Source organism: Corythoichthys intestinalis, chromosome 18 (genome assembly GCF_030265065.1).
Source record: "Corythoichthys intestinalis isolate RoL2023-P3 chromosome 18, ASM3026506v1, whole genome shotgun sequence".
NCBI lineage: Eukaryota > Metazoa > Chordata > Actinopteri > Syngnathiformes > Syngnathidae > Corythoichthys > Corythoichthys intestinalis.
Window position 1 is genome coordinate 45,980,892 of NC_080412.1, and position 20,507 is coordinate 46,001,398.

General features: G+C 38.9%; 1 protein-coding gene across 11 annotated transcripts in view; it reads right to left on the bottom strand.

Annotated features, from left to right (window-relative positions):
• msi2b (musashi RNA-binding protein 2b) overlaps positions 1-20,507 on the bottom strand; it is a 653,181-nt gene that overhangs the window by 591,999 nt on the left and 40,675 nt on the right. For all 11 annotated transcript variants that reach the window (XM_057821855.1, XM_057821848.1, XM_057821852.1 and 8 more), the window contains one exon: positions 15,499-15,540. In XM_057821855.1, the coding sequence (XP_057677838.1) occupies positions 15,499-15,540 (42 nt within the window). The remainder of the gene's footprint in view (positions 1-15,498; positions 15,541-20,507) is intronic.

Sequence of the window (20,507 nt, forward strand, 5' to 3'; positions counted from 1 at the left end):
GAGTAAATTGACGTTACCAAACAACTTCCTCCATACATTCCATTACTAGTTCACCTTATCATGATCAAACAAATTATGATGTAGACATGATTTCAAATGTACATAAATTTCCACATCCATCTTCAAATCATATCAAGTTCTACTTGACTCATCGCATCCTACAGACCAGAGTGGGAACTCTTCAGATTGAAAGTGCACTTGTACCTCTGCCTGGTAAATGTATGCATCGAAATGCGTTGGCAGTCATTGCGTTACAGACACATTTCCATTCGCAGAAAAGTTTCATTATACTTGCAACATCACGTACTCGTTTGTAACCGCACAAACAATGTTCTCATATGATATATGACACCGACTTTGTCTATGCTCGGTGCATCCTTGTCAAAAATAAAAGCATGTTATCAGTGTTGTTTTTGGCAGCCCTTCTAATATTCGTTTTAGATGTTTGGACAAAAATACTTATTAGTCTTAGTTGTATTTTAGTCATTTCAAAAAATGTGTTTTAGTAAACGATGACTGAATGTTTTTCGTCTGTCAAATTCAAATGTATAGTCCAAAAATAAATAGATAAAAGTTCCCAACAATTTGGAATGAACATTGACAGACAAGCTGATACTGTAGCATCTACAAGGACAACTTGGTGATGATAATACACACTCAGCAGGAAAATAATACATTATTTTCAATAAATTATCCCTACCTGGATGCCATGAACTGCAAATAAAAATAAAGTTGTCTAAGAGTTGTCCAAGACACTCGCCACTCTAAATACTAAAGCTATCACGAACACTATGCTAACACGACGAGTTACATTTAGTGTGTGATGATCTCTCAGCACAGACCTTTAAAGGCTAAAGCAACATTGTAAGATAAGAAAAAAAATGGCCATGTATTTCAAAACAAGCAAGCCTGGAGCACAGCCTAGCTTGATGGATTTCCTAACACCAGTGCGAAAAGGCGTAGTGTTGAAATTCGCCCCCCCCGGCCAAGACGCACTCGGGAACAGCGACAGCCAAAACAAGTGCCGCTCGGCTGACGCTGCCCCCGCGCGCGCCAACCGGGAAGGCAGAACTGCGCGTTCTCTCTGACATTAACCCTTTGTACTGACTCCATGTTCCAAAAGTTTGAAAAAGACTCGCCGAAAGCAGGTTGACAATTTATTCATCGACAATGGTAAAAACAAGGCAAAAACAGACGACGGAGGGACAATTCTGGATCCAAAACAAGGCTACATGTTTCCGAGCAGCAAATATCTGTGTTATCTCAGTGTCCAGTCTATTTAAAGTCTTTGCTGAGGCAGGCCTTGTCGAAGGCGTTTCTGAGCGTTCCTTTTGGGTCATCCCCTCTGTGGCCGGTTTTGGGCGGCTTAGGTTCGTGCGCGGATTGGGGCGCCCGCTATCAACTTTGCTGTCCGGGCTAGTTGTACTTGTTTTAGGACAAAGCGCTTTGTCCTTGGAGTTTGCTGGGAGAGCTGATTGCAAGAGTTGGTGCGTCAATCTTGTGATAAGACGGCATTGTGTATCTCTTCTATTTCTTCTCATTAAACTATGGTGTGCTATTTATTTTATATTAGTAGTGTAGTCCTACCGTAAATATGAAAATGATACTATTTCCTGATTAATTATATTACGTGTGTTAAAGTAATGCAAACAGTTAGACGGTGCCTACGAGAACCTGTACCATATGTATGTGTTAGACTATATATGCGTTAGACTAATGCAAACAATTATATGGTGTGTGCGATGATGATATCTTTTCCCCTTCAGTAGGATACGTCACATGAGTGACACGACCCAAACACTGCCACAACGCAGGCTGACGTACCCTAAGTACAATTTGAAAATGTCACACATTGTGAACATATGACAGAAACGATGTCGCATTTTCGCAGGCATTCGGCTCGAAATGTTTTAGTCTCCCGAGAAACATTTTTAGCTCGTCATCGTCATGAAAACATTGTTCATCGACACATAGTTTTCGTTATGGTTGACGAAATAAACAACACGTGGTTTTTGTATGTATTGTACGATTTAGTTTTGTTTTCGTCCCTAACTAGTAGGGGTGTAACGGTACACAAAAATCTTGGTTCGGTACGTACTAGAGGCGTGCGAAATTTCCGATTCTTAGATTATTCGCCATTCGGCCGTGGAAGATTCGAGAACGATTCACAAATATCCAAATTCCAATTATTGAATTATACCAGGTAAAGCGGAAGTAAAACACAGTCAGCGCGGTCTTTGGGACGCAATGAGGAATGGACCGAGAGTAAATATCATGTTCAACTCATGCCGCTAGATAAAAAAAAACAATCATACCTGACTGCGGCCGACAGCTGCTACAAACAACGCCCAGTTGCTAGTTGCTACAAACATACGGCTACAGTAGATATCATATAGAACTAGATGCAAAATGACAGACGACGTCGGTGTTAGAACATGTATTATTGAACAGAGATGTGAAATGACAGACTTTCCGGCGTAAGTTAACAGCCGCCATCTTAAAGCAGTAGACCTCTCTAGAAGGCTCTGTTGTAGCGAACCTAATTAACTTTTGATCTAAAATACTCCTAAATTGGCAGAATCTTGTCTTGAATCTATCTTTAAATGATGAAATAGTTTTAAAACTTTGACAAAAGTAGATAGAAGGGAAATTATGAAATAACGGGAGTAATTTTAACAACTGTAACAGTTGATTCACAACATTAAATTAATTGAATGTTGTTTAAAGCTGCTGATACAGAATGGGGACTGGAGTTTTTTATTTACCGTTATTTTTGTATATTTGTTTACTGTTATATGTTAACTTGATACTGAAATGGTAGTTTGGTTTAGCCTGAGAGGATTTTTGAACAATTTTGGAACTAATGTACAAAACATTAAAAAAAAAAAAAAAAAATTTATAAAAAGGGGGGGGTGCATCAATAATCGTTTTATAATTTAATCGGAGCCACTAAATCGTAATCGAATCGTTAGGTGCCCAAAGATTCCCAGCTCTAGTACGTACCTCAGTTCATTTTCGGCACAGTAAGAAAACAAAATGCAAAATATAAATGTGCTAGTTGTTTATTACACACCTTTCAACAATAGGAACATTAGCCTATACAAAGCTAGAATTCTGCTCAAAAAGTAGCGTTTTTTTAAAGATAATCCAACAACAATTTGCCTTTCAGACCCTGCGTATTGGTCAGCTTTCTTTCTGAAAGAAAGAAAAAAAAAAGAAGTCCTGTGCTAAAGAGAAAAGCAGTCCCGATGACAAAGATTTTAACATGTATTTTAAAAAATGAAATGCCTCAATGAATCATTTTTTTCCTCTTATGAACGGTTTTCAAAAGCTTTATTGGTGGATTTTCTCACGTTAAAGCGCCACACAGAAATTCATAGATTTAATTGTGTCAGCAGGATCTGTGTCTTATTCTTATTATTTAATCACAGGTGTTTTAGCTCATTTCAATTTATGTTATTTTACAAATGTGATGTAGTATTCATTTATATTGTAAATTTTATGTTGTATAACTTTAGTTCCTATGTGAATATTAGTTCCTACTTGTTTTGTTGTGGTAGGAGGGTTTTGTATTGAACCCGTGTTTGTTGTTATTATAGCAGAGAAGACAGCAGTAAATCAACAAAGACAAGGCAACTGTGAGTGGGTTACGATTGCATATTAGTTTGAAAATCGACCGGATCCACCGTATTTTTACACGAGTGTTTCCCGGTCTGCCCGATGCTAGCTAGTAGTATGTATTGACGCAGGACGGTCGCGTCTCGCATCAATTAATACACTCTGCCGTTCTTTTCGAGTGCGTCGTGTTGAGCTGCTTCTGGGACGCGTCTAACATGCGGCCGCACTGAGACTGGTGTGCATTGGCTGATTGACATTAAGCCCGTGTTTCACTGCGTTCTCAGGGCGGCCACGTTTATCGCGTTTAAATGGGTGTACTTGATCTATTAATATATACTGTATTCTCACTGTGTTATTGTAAATTGGTTTGAAAATTTTTTAAAAATTGGGGGGCGCAATCATATCGCATATCGCTACTAAAATTTGTTATCGCGACAGGCCTATGTGTGACATTTTCATATCGTATGTGGAGGACGTCAGCTTGCATCGTAGCATTGTTTGGGTCGTGCCACTCATGTGAGATCTGCTGCGCCTCTCCTTCACTCTCCTCACCGGATTTTAAGATACGTCTAAAGGTAGGCTGTGCTCCATCTTGCTTGTTTGTAAACACGGTAAGATTGTTTTTTTTTTATCTTGCAAGGAAGAATATGCAATATTGCTTTAGCCTTTAAAGGTCTGTGCTGAGTGATCGTCAGACGCTAAATGTATCTTTTAGCGTTAGCGTAGCATTTGGGTTAGTATTAGCTTCAGAATAGCGAGCGTCAAGGAGTTTGTTTAGCACAAAAAAACAAAAAAACAAAACACGATCTTACTGGTCGCGCATGTGCGAATAAACGAAAAAAATACTTGCACTAGCCCTAATTTTAGTTGCAAACCGCCCTCATTTGGGCGGATCGGACCGCGCCGTTCCCAGCCTGGGGGCCGCGCGATTGACCCCTAATTTAGACAGAAATATCTTTGCTCATTTCTAATGGCTGACAAGCCAGCAATACATCTGTGAGACAAACAAAGTCAAGTCACACTTTTAGTTTCACCCTCCATCTCACAGAGAGTTTGCGGACAATATTGTAGCTATGCCTCACGTTGTGAAAGGGGCATGACAAAACACCAGCTCATGCTTGTCTTGTCCTTTTTTCACTCTTGGACACAACAGAGAGTTTGTAAAAGCCATTTTAAATCCCATTTATTCTGAGAAGTACAACCCACATCGACTCTGTGGGATATCGCGGTTATTTGCCTTGACGTGTAGTCTGCTATATTGCCTGAAATGTGCTGTCAAGTTTGTATAAAACACGGCATCTCCTTCATTTTGTTGTAAATGAGCTGCAGGATTGCCCTGAAATACGAAGGGTCTAATTAAAAAGATCCTGCTTCACATGACAAATATCTGGGAGGGCTCATTGTCAAGCTGAACAAAAGCTACTGATATAGCACTCTGTTCTTCATTGAGGACTTTTGTCCTTGATTATTCTTTCAGACTCATGCAGCTGTGGAGAGTTGGAACAGGGAAGCCGGTGCTTTTAATAAACTCCCGAGACATTCAAAGGGCCTGGCAGCCACGGAGGTTTCATTTACCCAGCAGTGAGCTGTGTCATTTAAAATAAGGATCACTCGGAGACGGGGAATATCATAATGCTAAATCTAGATCAAATAACAGCGCAAGGTGTACCACTGGATTTACAAGGCGGGGTAATCCTAACACGAGTGCCAAAGAGTGGCAGAAGAAGGTATTGAGAGATCAAGTGAGGCAGGAATAATAAAGTGTCGTATGAAATATACATGCGTGCGTACACGCGGAACAAAAAAACCCAGGGGATGTATTTACTTCTCTCGGCATTGTTATTAAAATTTATTGGTATGCAAAGCTTGGATTTCTTGAACCGCAATCCACTGGATTAGGCCTGCACAATATATCGTTTCAACATCGCCATCGCGATGTGCACAGGTGCAATTGTCCCATCGGAGGACGTGAAAGTTTTTGTAAAAGTAAATTTTTTTCGAAAGGGACATCGACAGAAATAAATATATGCAATCTGGTTCACACAGATTGATAGAAACTATCTGGTAAACATTAGCATTATAAAGCATTTAAGCTAGATGCAAGTTAGCCAATTGTTGTAAACATCAGCGTTGCATAGCATTTAAGGTAGAGGACTTCTGCGATTGGCTGGCAACCGATTCAGGGTGTACCCCGCCTACTGCCCATAGTTAGCTGGGATTGGCTCCAGCACCCCCATGACCCTAGTGAGGATAAGCGGCTCGGAAAATGATTGAATGAATGAAAGTTAGAGGACTTTTGCTATGCCACTTAGCCAATTGTTGTTAACATTAGCCTTATAAAGCATTTAAACTAGTGGACTTTTGCTATGCAAGTTAGCCAATTGTTGAGAAGATTAGCATTATATAGCATTTAATCTAGCAGACTTATGCTATGCAAGTTAGCCAACTGTTGTAAACATTAGCATTATATAGCATTTAAGCTAGCGGATTTATCCTATGCAAGTTAGCCAATTGATTTAAACATTAGCATTATATAGCATTTAAGCTAGCACTTTTTTTATATGCAAGTTAGCCAATTGCTGTAAACATTAGCGTTATAAAGCATTAAAGCCAGTGGACTTTTGCTACGCAAGTTAGTCAACTGTTGTGAATATTAGCGTTATATAGCATTTAAGATAGCAGACTTGTGCTATGCAAGTTAGCCAATTGTTGTAAACATTAGCATTACATAGCATTTATGCAAGCATACTTTTGCTTTGCAAGTTAGACAATTGTTGCAAATATTAGCATTATATAGCATTTAAGTTAGCATATTTTTGCTATGCAAGTAAGCCAATTGTTGTAAACATTAGAATTATAAAGCATTTAAGATAGAAGTCTTTTGCTATGCAAGTTAGCCAACTGTTGTAAACATTAGCATTATATAGCATTATATAGCATTTAAGCAAGCATACGTTTGCTTTGCAAGTTAGACAACTGCTGCAAATATTAGCATTATATAGCATTCAAGCTAGCAAAATTTTGCTAAGCAAGTTAGCCAATTGTTGTAAACAATGCCATTATAAAGTAATTAAGCTAGACGACTTTTGCAATGCAAATTGGTCAATTGTTGTAAACGTCAGCATTATATAGCATTTAAACTAGCAAACTTTTGCTATGCAAGTTAGCCAATTGTAGTAAACATTAGCATTATCTAGCATTTAAACTAGCGGACTTTTGCGATGCAAGTTAGCCAATTGCAACAATCCAACAGTTGGCTAACTTGCGTCACAAAAGTCCGCTATCTTAAATGCTATATAATGCTAATGTTTACCAGTGTGGTGACCCTTTATTATAGGACATAATTCACCCACCGAACTTGTGTGTGGGAGATGTTATACGTCACAGTCACGTGACACAGACACTTCAGAGCCATGTGCGTTCTGGCTGAGTTCACGAGAGTTCCTAGCGAGTTACAGGAGACACATGAGCCGCCGAGCACGGCAAACAAGACTCCAGCCAACGTCTTACCGCCACACCAGGTAGCTTCTGGTGCGCACCAGATTATTGAAATTTATTTTATTTCTGTCTATGTCCCTTTAGGGGCTCCGTACGTGAACTTTGTTTTGCTTCATAAAAGTAGCAAGTGCGCGTGTGAGACCCTGCCTCCTTTATATACAACAATCTTCATCTCTCACAGATGAACCCCCATAGCCTGGGATTATATGAATACAATGTGGTCATGGGGAGTCAACCAAAATCTTCCCAAACAGATCTTTTCAAGTTGTCTGGTGAAAATTCTTCTAGTTTTAAATATTGTAAAATATATCACAAACCCCCAAAAAGTCGCAGTGAGGAGAGGGACTAGTCAATTTGCTAGTCATACAAAATGTGTAGAGGAAATGAAATGGATCAAAAGGAGCTACGTGTGGCAAAGAGCAAAAAAGGAGAACTAAGACATAGCTGCCAGCGATGCAGCTTTGACAGTCTGCCGTTAAAAAGGAAGCCGCAGTCACAGGTGTCAGCCTGAAGTAAAATATAGGACGACACTTTCAGCTTATCTCTTTGAATTACCTCAATCAATGTACAAGCATGCTTAGCCTTTCTCCACACGGACGTTAAAACGCACAGTTTAAGCAATAACATAACATTTTGCTGTGTGTGTTGTTAGACCTGTCCTGACCTATTTGTGCACCGTGTTAAATTGCACGTGGCAAAATCTCCATGAGACACAACAACAGCCAGAGCAGGAAGGAAGCCAAGGCAAAAACAAAGACAAAGATACTCTATGTCATTTCCAAACTACACCAAACACATGTCGTGATTACTCAAAGGCCAAAGTAATGACACATAATGTAAGTACTTATGGGACTGCCACATAAACATAAACCATTGACGAGAGCAGCTCTCACTTATTATTTTCCGTGACTGAATGAAAACGGATATTATAAAGACGTGCCATAAATCACACACGCGTGTCTTGGCAATCAGCCTGAGGTACGAACAGCTCGTCCTCGAGCACTTCCAGCTAGCAAAACGTACAGTGTATACACTGTATAAGACAAGGCAGTGCAAAACAAAAATAAGCCGAAGTAGAAAATATGACAACAGCAATATTTAGTACATTTTTATACACAACAGCAGGGGTGTCAAACTTATTTTGGTTCTCGAGCCACAATTAGATCTCATGTGGGCCGGACTAGTTAATTTTGGGCCAAATAAGTTACCTCATTGGCTGCCATTGATGGCGATCGACAGCCAATCAGTTTTGACTTGAAAGGGGCGAATGAACATTCGCGTATTTCGTAAAAAGTGAAATTGTGTGTTTAATTTCAAGCACAGTATTTTCCACACTATAAGGCGCATCGGAGTATAAAGCGCACCTTCAATGAATGGCCTATTTTAAAACAATTTACATATATAGGGTGCAGTAGTAGTAGTAGTAGTAGTAGTAGTGATTGGGGTTGTGTTAAGTAGGGCTGCAGCTATCGAATATTTTATTAGTCGATTAATCAATGGACTAGTTAGTTCGAATAATCGAGTAATCGGATAAGGAACATGAAAAATTAAAATACCAGAGCTGAGCCTCAAATCAGAGGATCCATGTACGACAAAAGAACAATTGGCTAACTTACATAGAAAAAGTCCACTAGCTTAAATACTATAAAATAAAGTTTTTTTTAAACAATGCTCTTAACAAATGGTTTCAGACACATTTTCCCACAAAAATGGCTAAATATACCTATAAACTAAATTATGAATGCATTAAAAAACATGAGCTCAAACAAAAACTTTGCTTAGGTTGGTCTTAACAGGGAGCAGTTGGATTCAGCCATGTGAAAAGAGGCAGACCAGAGGGCAGTGTATCCACGCCACTTTAATTAAACGAATACTCGGAGCAAATTGAGTACTCGAGTTAATCGATTGAGCATTGCAGCATTAGTGTTATGCATCCACTAGATGGAGCTGAGGTAAAGGGAATGTCGTACCATGATTAACCAATATTGATCCATATATAAGGCGCATCGGATTACAGGTCGTCCCCAGGTTACGAACGAGTTCCTTGTCTACGCCTTTCCTACATTTCTGCGTAAATCGGAATTAGCCCTTTAAGTACCCCTAAATATCACAATAACTACCCAAAAACATGCAGTAGGTAGTCCCTGGGTTACAACATACTCGACTTATGTGATTTTGACTTTACGACGCCGGAGTCTGAACGGCTATTTTGTCTTCAGTCGTTTTTTTTTTTTTTTTTTTTTTTTTTTTTTTTAAATAATGTTGACTTTTGTTTTGCGATGCATGCTTTTATTGTGCTGTAGAAAGGATAGAGCAGGTAGTACTTTCACATGGGAGTAAGAGCGCATGTACAAATGAAGAGGAACATATTTGCTAGAGGTGGGAATCTTGGGACACCTAACAATTCGATTATGATTATGATTCAGAGGCTACGATTCAATTATAAATCGATTATTGATGCAACCCCCCCATGAGTAGCTGAATAAATACAGCAAAACACACACACATAACGTCTGACATTGTCTTATCTTGCTGTCTAGCTAGGACTTAGCTCCAACATCTTGGCAAGGACAGTACAATGACGTATAATACATGTTTTTGGATAGTTATTTTGCGATTTGGGGGGTATTTAGGGGTATCTAAAGGGTTAATTCCGATTCACGAGGAAATTTGGGTGACGTCGTCAGCGTAGGAACGGATTTGTTAGTAATCTGGGGGCTACCTGTATTTGTGCGTACATGTGCTCTTACTCGCTTGCGGAAGTACTCCCTGCTCTATACCTTCTGCGCCAAAATAAAAGCATGCATCAAAAAACAAAAGTCTACATTAATAAAAGAAAATAAAAAATACCGACTGGACTCCAGCATCGTAAAGTCGAAATCATGTAAGTCGAGTACGTTGAAACTAGAGATGTCCGATCACGTCATTTTCAAAGTATCGGAATCGGCAAAAAAATATCGGACATGCCTTTTTTAAATTATTATTATTAATTATTATTTATTTATTTATATTAATTAATTATTATTAATTTAGGTGCGCCTTATAGTGCGAAACAAACGGTAAGTTTATTTGACCTTATTTAATTTATACTATTGAATGCTTTTCTATTAAAATGTTAAATTGTCTTCCAACTTAATTTTTCTTATACACTGTGTGTAGTGTGGACACGTAGGGGCCCCAAGGATTTCTGACTTGGAGCCACAGGAGACCCTAGCAACGCCACTGGTTATGTGTACACCCGTTGATTTTGATGTGCCCTTCAAACTTTTCCTTGCCTACAGTTTTTCCTTCCATTCTTGCAGTATCTTCTTCTTAATTGCTGCTGCTAAAAGCTTTCTTGCCCGTCTTTCTCAGAATGGAAGCGTCCATGTGTTTGGCCACAGGGAGTAATGCCGTCTGAAGTTGTTTTTCCTGTGATCCTGTCATCCCCGCGCAAACCCCTTCACTTGTTTACAGCCAAATGTCCTCTGTGTTCACCTTCACTTCCTGTCTGTTTCAGGAGTTAGTCTACGTGCCGTACATAATGCCGCATTTTACCGTACTGCAGCATTCAGCCGCGAAAGGGTCACGGTCAGGGTTACCCATGAGGTCACTGTTCGCCGCGAGAACATTAGTGCCGATTTGATTCCTGAAGCATGTGGCGCTCATGCACCTGGCCGGCTGGGGTGTTTGATGCGTGTCACTCATGTGCTACACTTCACCGGTGTTAAGAATGTGTTTTCAGCTAGGCGACGCTCCAGGCTTGCTTGTTTTGAAACACATGGTAAGATTTGTTTTCTTATGTAGGTAAGAGAATATGAGATGTTGCTTTAGTCTATAAATGTCTGTGCCGACTGATCGTCACGCACTAAATGTAACACGTATCGTTAGCATATCATTTGCGTTCACCTTAGCTTTGGCATTTAAGAAACCTTTATTTTGAATTTACCAGACGAAAATATTTTGAGTAATGGTCGACTAAAACTAGACCAGTACTTCTCAAATAGTGGGCCGTGAACATTGCCAGTTATCGTCCCGCTTTGTCAGTGTTACATCAGTAAATCAATTTATTATTTTACATTTTATTTTTTTGAGTATCAAATGGTCAAAAATGTACCTTGAGTATTTTTACAGTTTGGATGTGACCTTTTTTTTTTTTTTTTTTTTTTTAATTCAGGCAAATTGATGCGCTTTAGGTCTTTTCTGTTTCAAACAAAACTGTGTTAATAAAGTAGGGCTGTCAAAATTATCGCGTTAACGGGCGGTATTTAATTTAAATTAATCACATTAAAATATTTGACGCAATTAACGCACATGCCCCGCTCAAACAGATTAAAATAACAGCACAGTGCAATGCCAACTTGTTACTTGTGTTTTTGGGAGTTTTGTCGCCCTCTGCTGGCGCTCGGGTGCAACTGATTTCATGGGCTTAAGCACCCATGAGCATTGTGTAATTGTTGACATCAACAATGGTGGGCTACTAGTTTTTTGTTTGTTTGTTTTTTTGAACATTTTACAAATTTTATTAAAACGAAAACATTAAGAGGGGTTTTAATATAAAATTTCTATAACTTGTACTGACATTTATCTTTTAAGAACTACAAGTCTTTCTATCCATGGATCGCTTTAACAGAATGTTAATAATGGTAATGCCATCTTGTTGATTTATTGTTATAATAAACAAATACAGTACTTATGTACCGTATGTTGAATGTATATGTCCATCTTGTGTCTTATCTTTCCATTCCAACAATAATTTACTGAAAAATATGGCATATTTTATAGATGGTTTGAATTGCGATTAATTACGTTTAATTAATTTTTAAGCTGTAATTAACTCGATTAAAAATTTTAATCGTTTGACAGCCCTAGTTTTAATATAAAATTACTATAACTTGAACTCAAATTTATCTTTTAATCTGTGGATCCCTTTAACAGAAAGAATGTTAATAATGTTAATGCCATCTTGTGGATTTATTGTTATAATAAACAATACAGTACTTATGTACAGTACGTTGAATGTATATATCCGTCTTGTGTCTTATCTTTCTATTCCAACAATAATTTACAGAAAAATATGGCATATTTTAGAGATGTTTTGAATTGCAAATAATTACGATTAATTATTTTTTAAGCAGTGATGAACTCGATTAAAAATTTTAATCGTTTGACAGCCCTACTTTTTTGTCATCGGCTTCCTCATTTCCGGTTCCAGGTTTTGGCCAAGAATTTTGCATCCCTAATGCAGAGCGAAGCAGAAAATCTCCTAGGCATTTCTAACTGGATTCCGAGTCAAAGGTCGCAATAGTAAAAGCACTCCATGACACTCTGGTGTACTACAGACTTCACATTAAATGCTAAGAGGAGGCGGTGTTAGAGGGCATGTCAACAAAGCCCTTGACTGCGCTGCAGCACCATCTGCACACGCTGCATATTTAATTGTCAACAGAGATGCTCAAGACCGGCAATCAAGAGAAAGATAAGTTGCATCTCTAACAACAGCCCCACTGTGATTGGAGTTTTGTCTTCATGTTAATTGTGACGTCTACATGTACTGTACATGCAGGCGCCCCCAAACTGAATACGTTTCTGCAGTGGTGGATAGTAACGAAGTAAAAGTACTTTGTTACTAGGAGTGGGAACCTCTTGATACGGTGGCCGAGAGGTGTCAGGCGAAATGCAAAGTCCAAACACTTTGCAAATAGAAAAAGCACGAACCCCAATTGCAAACGCTTTGCAAAAGATAAAAGCACAAATGCAAACTGCCACAACACGATCCCCAATTCCTAAAGCGCGATCGCAATTTGGCAAAAGCACGAACCCCAATTGCCACAACACGGCAGCAAATGGCTCGCAGCACGAATGCAAATTGCCACAACACGATCCCCAATTCCTAAAGCGCAATTGCAGATTGGCAAAAGCACGAATGCCAATTATCACAACACGACAGCAAATGGTTCGCAGCACGACCGCAAAAGGCTCGCAAGACAATTGCAAAGACAATGACCCAGAAGTTTAAAAAAAATAATAATAACAAAAAGACGACACTTTGTATCTTGCTATATGTGCTTTGTGACCATCTCTACGGGCCTCCGTAAAGCTGCCCCCCCATCAGACGCAAATTTATATAAAAATAATGTTAATCGTTTTTGCTGCAACGGTTTTGTAGATACAGTATTATGCTTTTATTGAGATATTTATTACGAGTCGGGACGTCACTCGTAGCTTTTTCTTAGCTTAACTCCCGCAGCTAATGGAGCGTACCAACTCTCTCAATAACAGAGGGGTGTCCTAACAAGGCTAGTACAAATGGAGCGCAAACAAATTCGGGCGTTTGCAATTGGGGTCCGTGCTTTTTCTATTTGCAAAGTGTTTGGACTTTGCATTTCGCCTGACACCTCTCGGCCACCGTATCTTGGTACCTCACGATATGATACGATTTGCGTTACAAAGCTCACGATAAAGATGATCTGACGATATGGCGATACAACGATTATCGATACATTGGTCAGGAAATCATTCGTGGATAGTCTACAAGCAACTAATAAACAGAAAAACATAATTTTCATCCTTCGGCTGTGTGTTTAACACAAGTAAACGTCAAATCCACTTCATTCGCTGCCATCCCTCCCACCTCCAACACCTGGCCCCGGCAAAAGGGCGAAGTGTCATATGTCACCACATAAAAAAAGCTTTGTTTTTTATTACACCGTCCCTTGTACGCATAGTTGAATAAAAGCTTTTTTGTGCAAAAAAAAAAGTTTTGCATCATCAGCAATATGACAATTATAGCTCCATACATACAAGAAACAGTGCAACTAAATATTCAGAGAGATTGAGACAGCTGTTCTTTCTCAATGCCGGAATGTCAGATAGTCTTCCGCAAACAGGAAGCCCTGCCCTGCAAACACTCAAGATGCTAATTGGAGCAATCCAACCCTGTGAGTGTGAATGGGAATGACTAATGAGGACCTCAAAGATATGCTGATTAGAATCAGATGACCATTCTCTGGATCCAAAGGTGATTTTTATCAACTGATCTACCCTTGGTAGTTCTAGTTAAACAAGCTCAACAATGCAGTGTCTTTCAAGTATAGCACTCCCAGGCTTCTCTGGCAACATCAAAGCCTCAACAGATGTCACTCGTTGTTAACTTTAACAATATGAGCGCACTGCTAACCAAAAAAAAGCAGCAGGATGGAGAGTCAAGTATCGATACTCTGATCGTGACATGAAGGATCGCTATATATATATATTAGGGCTGTCAAACGATTTAAAATTTTTAGTCTAGTTAATTACAGCTTAAAAATTAATTAATCGTAATTAATCGCAATTCAAACCATCTATAAAATATGCCATATTTTTCTGTAAATTACATATATTCTGTAAAATAAATTGTTGGAATGGAAAGATAAGACACAAGATGGATATATACATTCAACATATGGTACATAAGGACTGCATTTGTTTATTATAACAATAAATCAACAAGATGGCATTAACATTATTAACATTCTGTTAAAGCGATCCATGGATAGAAAGACTTGTAGTACTTAAAAGATAAATGTTAGTACAAGTTATAGAAATTTTATATTAAAACCCCTCTTAATGTTTTTGTTTTAATAGAATTTGTAAAATTTTCAATCAAAAAATAAACTAGTAGCCCGCCATTGTTGATGTCAATAATTACTTACACAATGCTCATGGGTGATGAAGCCTATAAAATCAGTCGCACCCAACCCCCAGCAGAGGGCGACAAAACTCCAAAAAACACAATTAACAACATGACATTTCATTGTGCTGTCATTTAAATCAGTCTGAGCGGGACCTGTGCGTTAATTGCGTCAAATATTTTAACGTGATTAATTTAAAAAATTAATTACCGCCTGTTAACGCGATAGTTTTGACAGCCCTAATATATATATATCGCCAGATGCTATTTTTTTGCCATCTCTAACTGAACATACTTCATATTTGTACATTTCTCACTGATTAAATACTTTAATACCAGGATAACATACATGTACATGAGTTTATGTTACACCAACCGTACATACATTTGACAGCATACAGCCTAGATTTGACTTTCTAGAGCTTCTCCTCAAACAATGGTTGCACGTCATTCTCCAAATGCAAATAAATCAATTTGCCCAAGCGGTTTATTGCTATACAAAAAGATGAGTGGGAACACCAAAACAGTGACGATAAAAAGAAGAGATATTTTGAAACTGCGCGAGCAGAAACAATGTGAGAACAATGGAGCCAGAGGAGGTATTTCTCTAAAGCAAACAGACAACCCCTGCCTCTTTGAATCTGCCGTGTGGCCGCAGAAAATTAGCTACGGTGCTGACACAAGACATAATCATTTTCTTGGAAGAGGCCCGGTGACCAATTTATTCTTACCTTAGGCTGGGCGCGACGTGGAAAGGCAACCTTAGGATCAATCTGAGGAAAGAATGAAAAAAAAAAGACCAAGATATTAGGAAAGCTTTGCGTTGAATATTCTCGGAGGGCAATCAGTCAACCCGACGGATCTCGTGTATCAAAGACTAAAAAGCGGCATTCTGGAGAAATCAATCAATAATTCAGTAGATTTAAATGTGACTTTTTACCGGCTGCGATAACTAATCAAAGCATTCAAAGGTTCAGGAATAATGCATAATCAACTAGTGTCTGCTTTTAAAAGGAGACAACTAAATATGCAGTCCAAATAAAATGACTGCCATCGCAAATGAAGTGCACATGAAGGACAAAGCAGCAGGAAAACAGGAATGTTTTGTTGTTTTACACACACATCATAAATAAAAAGACTTCTCCTCCTTTTGTTGTCTGATCTGCTCAAGGAAAGGGGGTCATTAAATTAGGTGTAAGTCGGTTAATCAATATAATGTTTTGGATCAATGTATTTTCCGCACTATAAGGCGCATCTGCAATCAATGGCCTAATTTAAAACTGTTTTCATATATAGGCTGCACTGCATTATAAGGCGCAGTAGTAGTAGTAGTAGTAGCTTTACACATCTGGCATACGCCAATTGTGATCATTCAACATACCTCGTTTATTTAGACAAACCAGGGCGCAGTAGTAGTAGTAGTAGTAGTAGTAGTAGTAGTAGATTTACACATCTGGCATACGCCAATTGTGATCATTCAACATACCTCGTTTATTTAGACAAAGCAGCGAACAGGAAGGGGTTATGGGGGAACAGAAGAAAGGGTGGAGAGAGAGACGGAAGAAACACAAACAACAACAAGAAATAAATTGAACGCCTACACTAACTATGAATATGTTGGTGCTATCGTCAGCTAGATGTATTTCCGGTTGACACCATGTGGGGGGCCTGTTAACCAGGGAAAGAGTGAGGGGGTCTAGAAGATAAGTGATTGGTAGGGGTGAGGTGTACGCAAATCAGCCCTGTGGTCTGGAATCCAGTAATCGCGTGAATCCCTTGTGAATGTGAGGCTGTTGGCAACTGACCCTACACCGCCCCATCGCTAATCCCGGCACCGAGGTCCCCCACCTGAGCACGCCCAATCACATCCAACCATGTGCGAATCCCATCAAACATGCGATAGCCACGCAGACGAGCGGCGAAGCCGCACAGGCTCCACCCCAGGGCCACGGCCCCCACTCAGCCAACGGGGGGGGGGTGTGCAAAAAGGCCATAGCCACCTCCCAGGGATCCAGAGCGGTCCCCCATCAACCAGCCTTCAGGGATGGGAAGAGGGGACACACCACCACCACCACCACCATACCTTGCACCATACTTGCGTTCAAGAACTGTTCCGAATTCGAGCCATCAGCCACCATGCTGTCCGGACAATGCGGACCCAAGCATTTCTACTGAACAACATTTGGTTCGACTCATCAAGTGTTGATATATATAAAATTATCTTTTCCATATCCAAATATGACGGCCATCCACCCACCCACTAAGTTTTATTCCAACACATTGTCATAGACAGCAAAGTGGCTGATGGCTAGAAATCTGAGCAGTTCTTCAACACAACACGAGCAATAACTCGCTCGCCTCCACCAACTCCTTTCTTCCTACTGCAATTCCACCCAACCACTTCCGCGTGCTGTTAACAAGGCCGAGTTTCCTTCAAAATACCGTCAGGGGCCACCCTAATAATGTGATATATATATATATATATATATATAACGATATTGGATCATTTCTGGCGGCACACCTGACGGTCTCTCACAGCACACGAACGTGCCGCGGCACACCGCTCGAAAATCACTGCACTAGATGGTGCTGCGCTAAAGGGAATGTCATGCCATGATAAACCAATACTGACCCATATATAAGGCACATCGAATTATAAAGCGCACCGATTTTGAAAAATTTGAAGGCTTTTAGGTGCCCCTTATAGTTTGGAAAATACAATACACAGTGGTATAAAAAAGTATCTGCACCTTTTGGAATTTCTCACATTTCTGCATAAAATCACCATCAAATGTGATCTTTGTCAAAATCACAAAGATGAAAAAACTGTGCTTTAACTAAAAATACCCAAACATTTATAAGTTTTAATTAGGGCTGTCAAATGATTAATTTTTAATCTAGTTAATTACAGCTTTAAAATTAATTAATCGGAATCAATCGCAATTCAAACCATCCATAAAATATGCCATATTTTTCTGGAAATTATTGTTGGAATGGAAAAATAAGACAAGACGGATATAGACATTCAGCCTACGGTACATAAGTGCTGTATTTATTTATTATAACAATAAATCAACAAGATGGCATTAACATTATTAACATTCTGTTAAAGTGATCCATGGATAGAAAGACTTGTTCTTAAAAGATAAATGTTAGTACAAGTTATAGAAATTTCATATTAAAACCCCTCTTAATGTTTTCGTTTTATTAAAATTTGTAAAATTTTCAATCAAAAAATAAACTAGTAGCTCGCCATTGTTGATGTCAATAATTTCACAATGCTCATGGGTGATGAAGCCCATAAAATCAGTCGCACCCAAGCACCAGCAGAGGGCGACAAAACTCCAAAAAACACAAGTAGCAAGTGGAAATTGCACCGTGCCGTCATTTTAATCGGGGGCATGTGTGTTAATTGCGTCAAATATTTTAACGTGATTAATTAAAAAATTAACTACCGCCCGTTAACGCGATAGTTTTGACAGCCCTAGTTTTAATATTTTAATGAGGATAGTATGCAAACAATGACGGGGGGTCAACCATGACATTTAATATTTTGTGCCCCCGCCCTTTGGCAGCAATAACTTCTACCAGACATTTCCTGTCGCTGCAGATCAGTCTGGCACATCGATCAGGAATAATTCTGTTCCATCCTTCTCGACAAAATTGCTGTAGTTCAGTCAGATTCCTGAAGTGTCTGGCCTGAATCGCTGTCTTTAGGTGATGCATTAGCATCTCAATGGGGTTCAAGTCTGGACTTTGACTTGGCCACTCCAGAGCGTGTATTTTGTTCTTCTGAAACCACTCCGGAGTTGATTTATTTCTGTGTTTTGGATCATTGTCTTGTTGCAGCATCAATCCTGTTAATTTCAACTGTCTGACATATGGCCTTAGGTTTTCCTGCAAAACATCCTGATAAACTTTTGAAATCATACTTCCATTAATGATTGCAAGTTGTCCAGGCTCTGAGGTAGCAAAACAGCCCCAAATCATGATGCTCCCTCCACCCCGGTGGGGATGAGGTGTTGATGTTGGTGAGCTGTTCCATTTTTCCTTCACGAATGACAGTTTGTTACTCCTAAACAATTCAACTTGGGTTTCATCAGTCCACAAAATATTTTGCCACAACTTCTGTGGCGTGTCAAAGTGTCTTTTGGCGAACATTGAACGAGCAACAATGTTTTTTTTAGACAACAGTAGCAGCAGAACAACATTTTTGGCCACAGTTTTACATATAGTTGTTGTATGCACAGAGATATTGGACTGTGCCAGTGATTTCCTTTAAGTCTTTAGCAGACACTCTTGGGTTGTTTTCTACCTGTCTGAGTATTCTGCGCTGAACTCTTGGCATCATCTTTGGTGGACGGCCACTCCTTGGGAGAGAAGCAACAGTGCCAAACTCTCCATTTGTAGACAATTTCCCTGACTGTCGATTGATGAACATCCAGACTTTCAGAGATGGTTTTGTATCCTTTCCCAGCTTTATTCAAATAAACTAGGGCTGTCAAAATTATCACGTTAACGGGCGGTAATTATTTTTTTTAATTAATCACGTTAAAATATTTGACGCAATTAACGCACATGCCCCGCTCAGACAGGTTAAAAAGACAGTATAGCGAAATGCCCACATGTTAATTGTGTTTTATGGAGTTTTGCCGCCCTCTGCTAGCGCTTGGGTGTGACTGACTTTATAGGCTTCAGCACCCATGAGCATTGTGTAAGTAATTATTGACATTATTATTGAAATTTTTACAAATGTTATTAAAACGAAAACATTAAGAGGGGTTTTAATGTAAAATTTCTAAAACTTGTACTAACATTGATCTTTTAAGAACTACAAGTCTTTCTATCCATGGATCGCTTTAAGAGAATGTTAATGTTAATGCCATCTTGTTGATTTATTGTTATAATAAACAAATACAGTACTTATGTACAGTATGTTGAATGTATATATCCGTCTTGTGTCTTATCTTTCCATTCCAACAATAATTTCCAGAAAAATATGGCATATTTTATAGATGGTTTGAATTGCGATTAATTGCGATTAAATTAATTTCTAAGCTGTAATTAACTCAATTAAAAATGTTAATCGTTTGACAGCCCTAAAATAAACAATCCTTAATCGCAGGTCTTCAGACAGCTCTTTTGACTGAGCCATGATGCACATCAGACAATGCTTCTTACCAAGACATTTCTTACCAGGTGTGTGTTTTATAGTGGGTCAGGGCAGCTGATTGGGCACACACCTGACTTAAAATGTTTGGTAAAAATTGGTTTCAATTGCTCTTTTAGTCTCCTTAGGCAGAGGTTCACTTACTTATTTTTACTCCTTATGTCATTGTTTGCATGCTGTCCTCATTAAAATACGAAAACCTATAAATGTTTGGGTGATTTTAGTTAAAGTAGTTTCATCTGTGTGATTTTGAGATTAAATCCCATTTCAACGCGATTTTTTGCAGAAATGTGAGAAATTCCAAAAGGTTCAGATACATTTTCAAAACAATGTATATTTCTGTCATATCGGCTAACTGGCTCACACAAAAATCACCTTATTCACGGTTAAAGATTTTAGCTGGAACCAAAAACGAGCAGGGAGAAGAGGGTTCACTTACTAATTTTCCCCCCTTCCATCATTGTTTGCATGCTATTCTAATGAAAACCGACAAATGTTTGGGTGGTTTTAGTTAAAGCAGACATTGTGTTTTTATCTGTGTGATTTTGACAAAGATGCGATCACATTTGA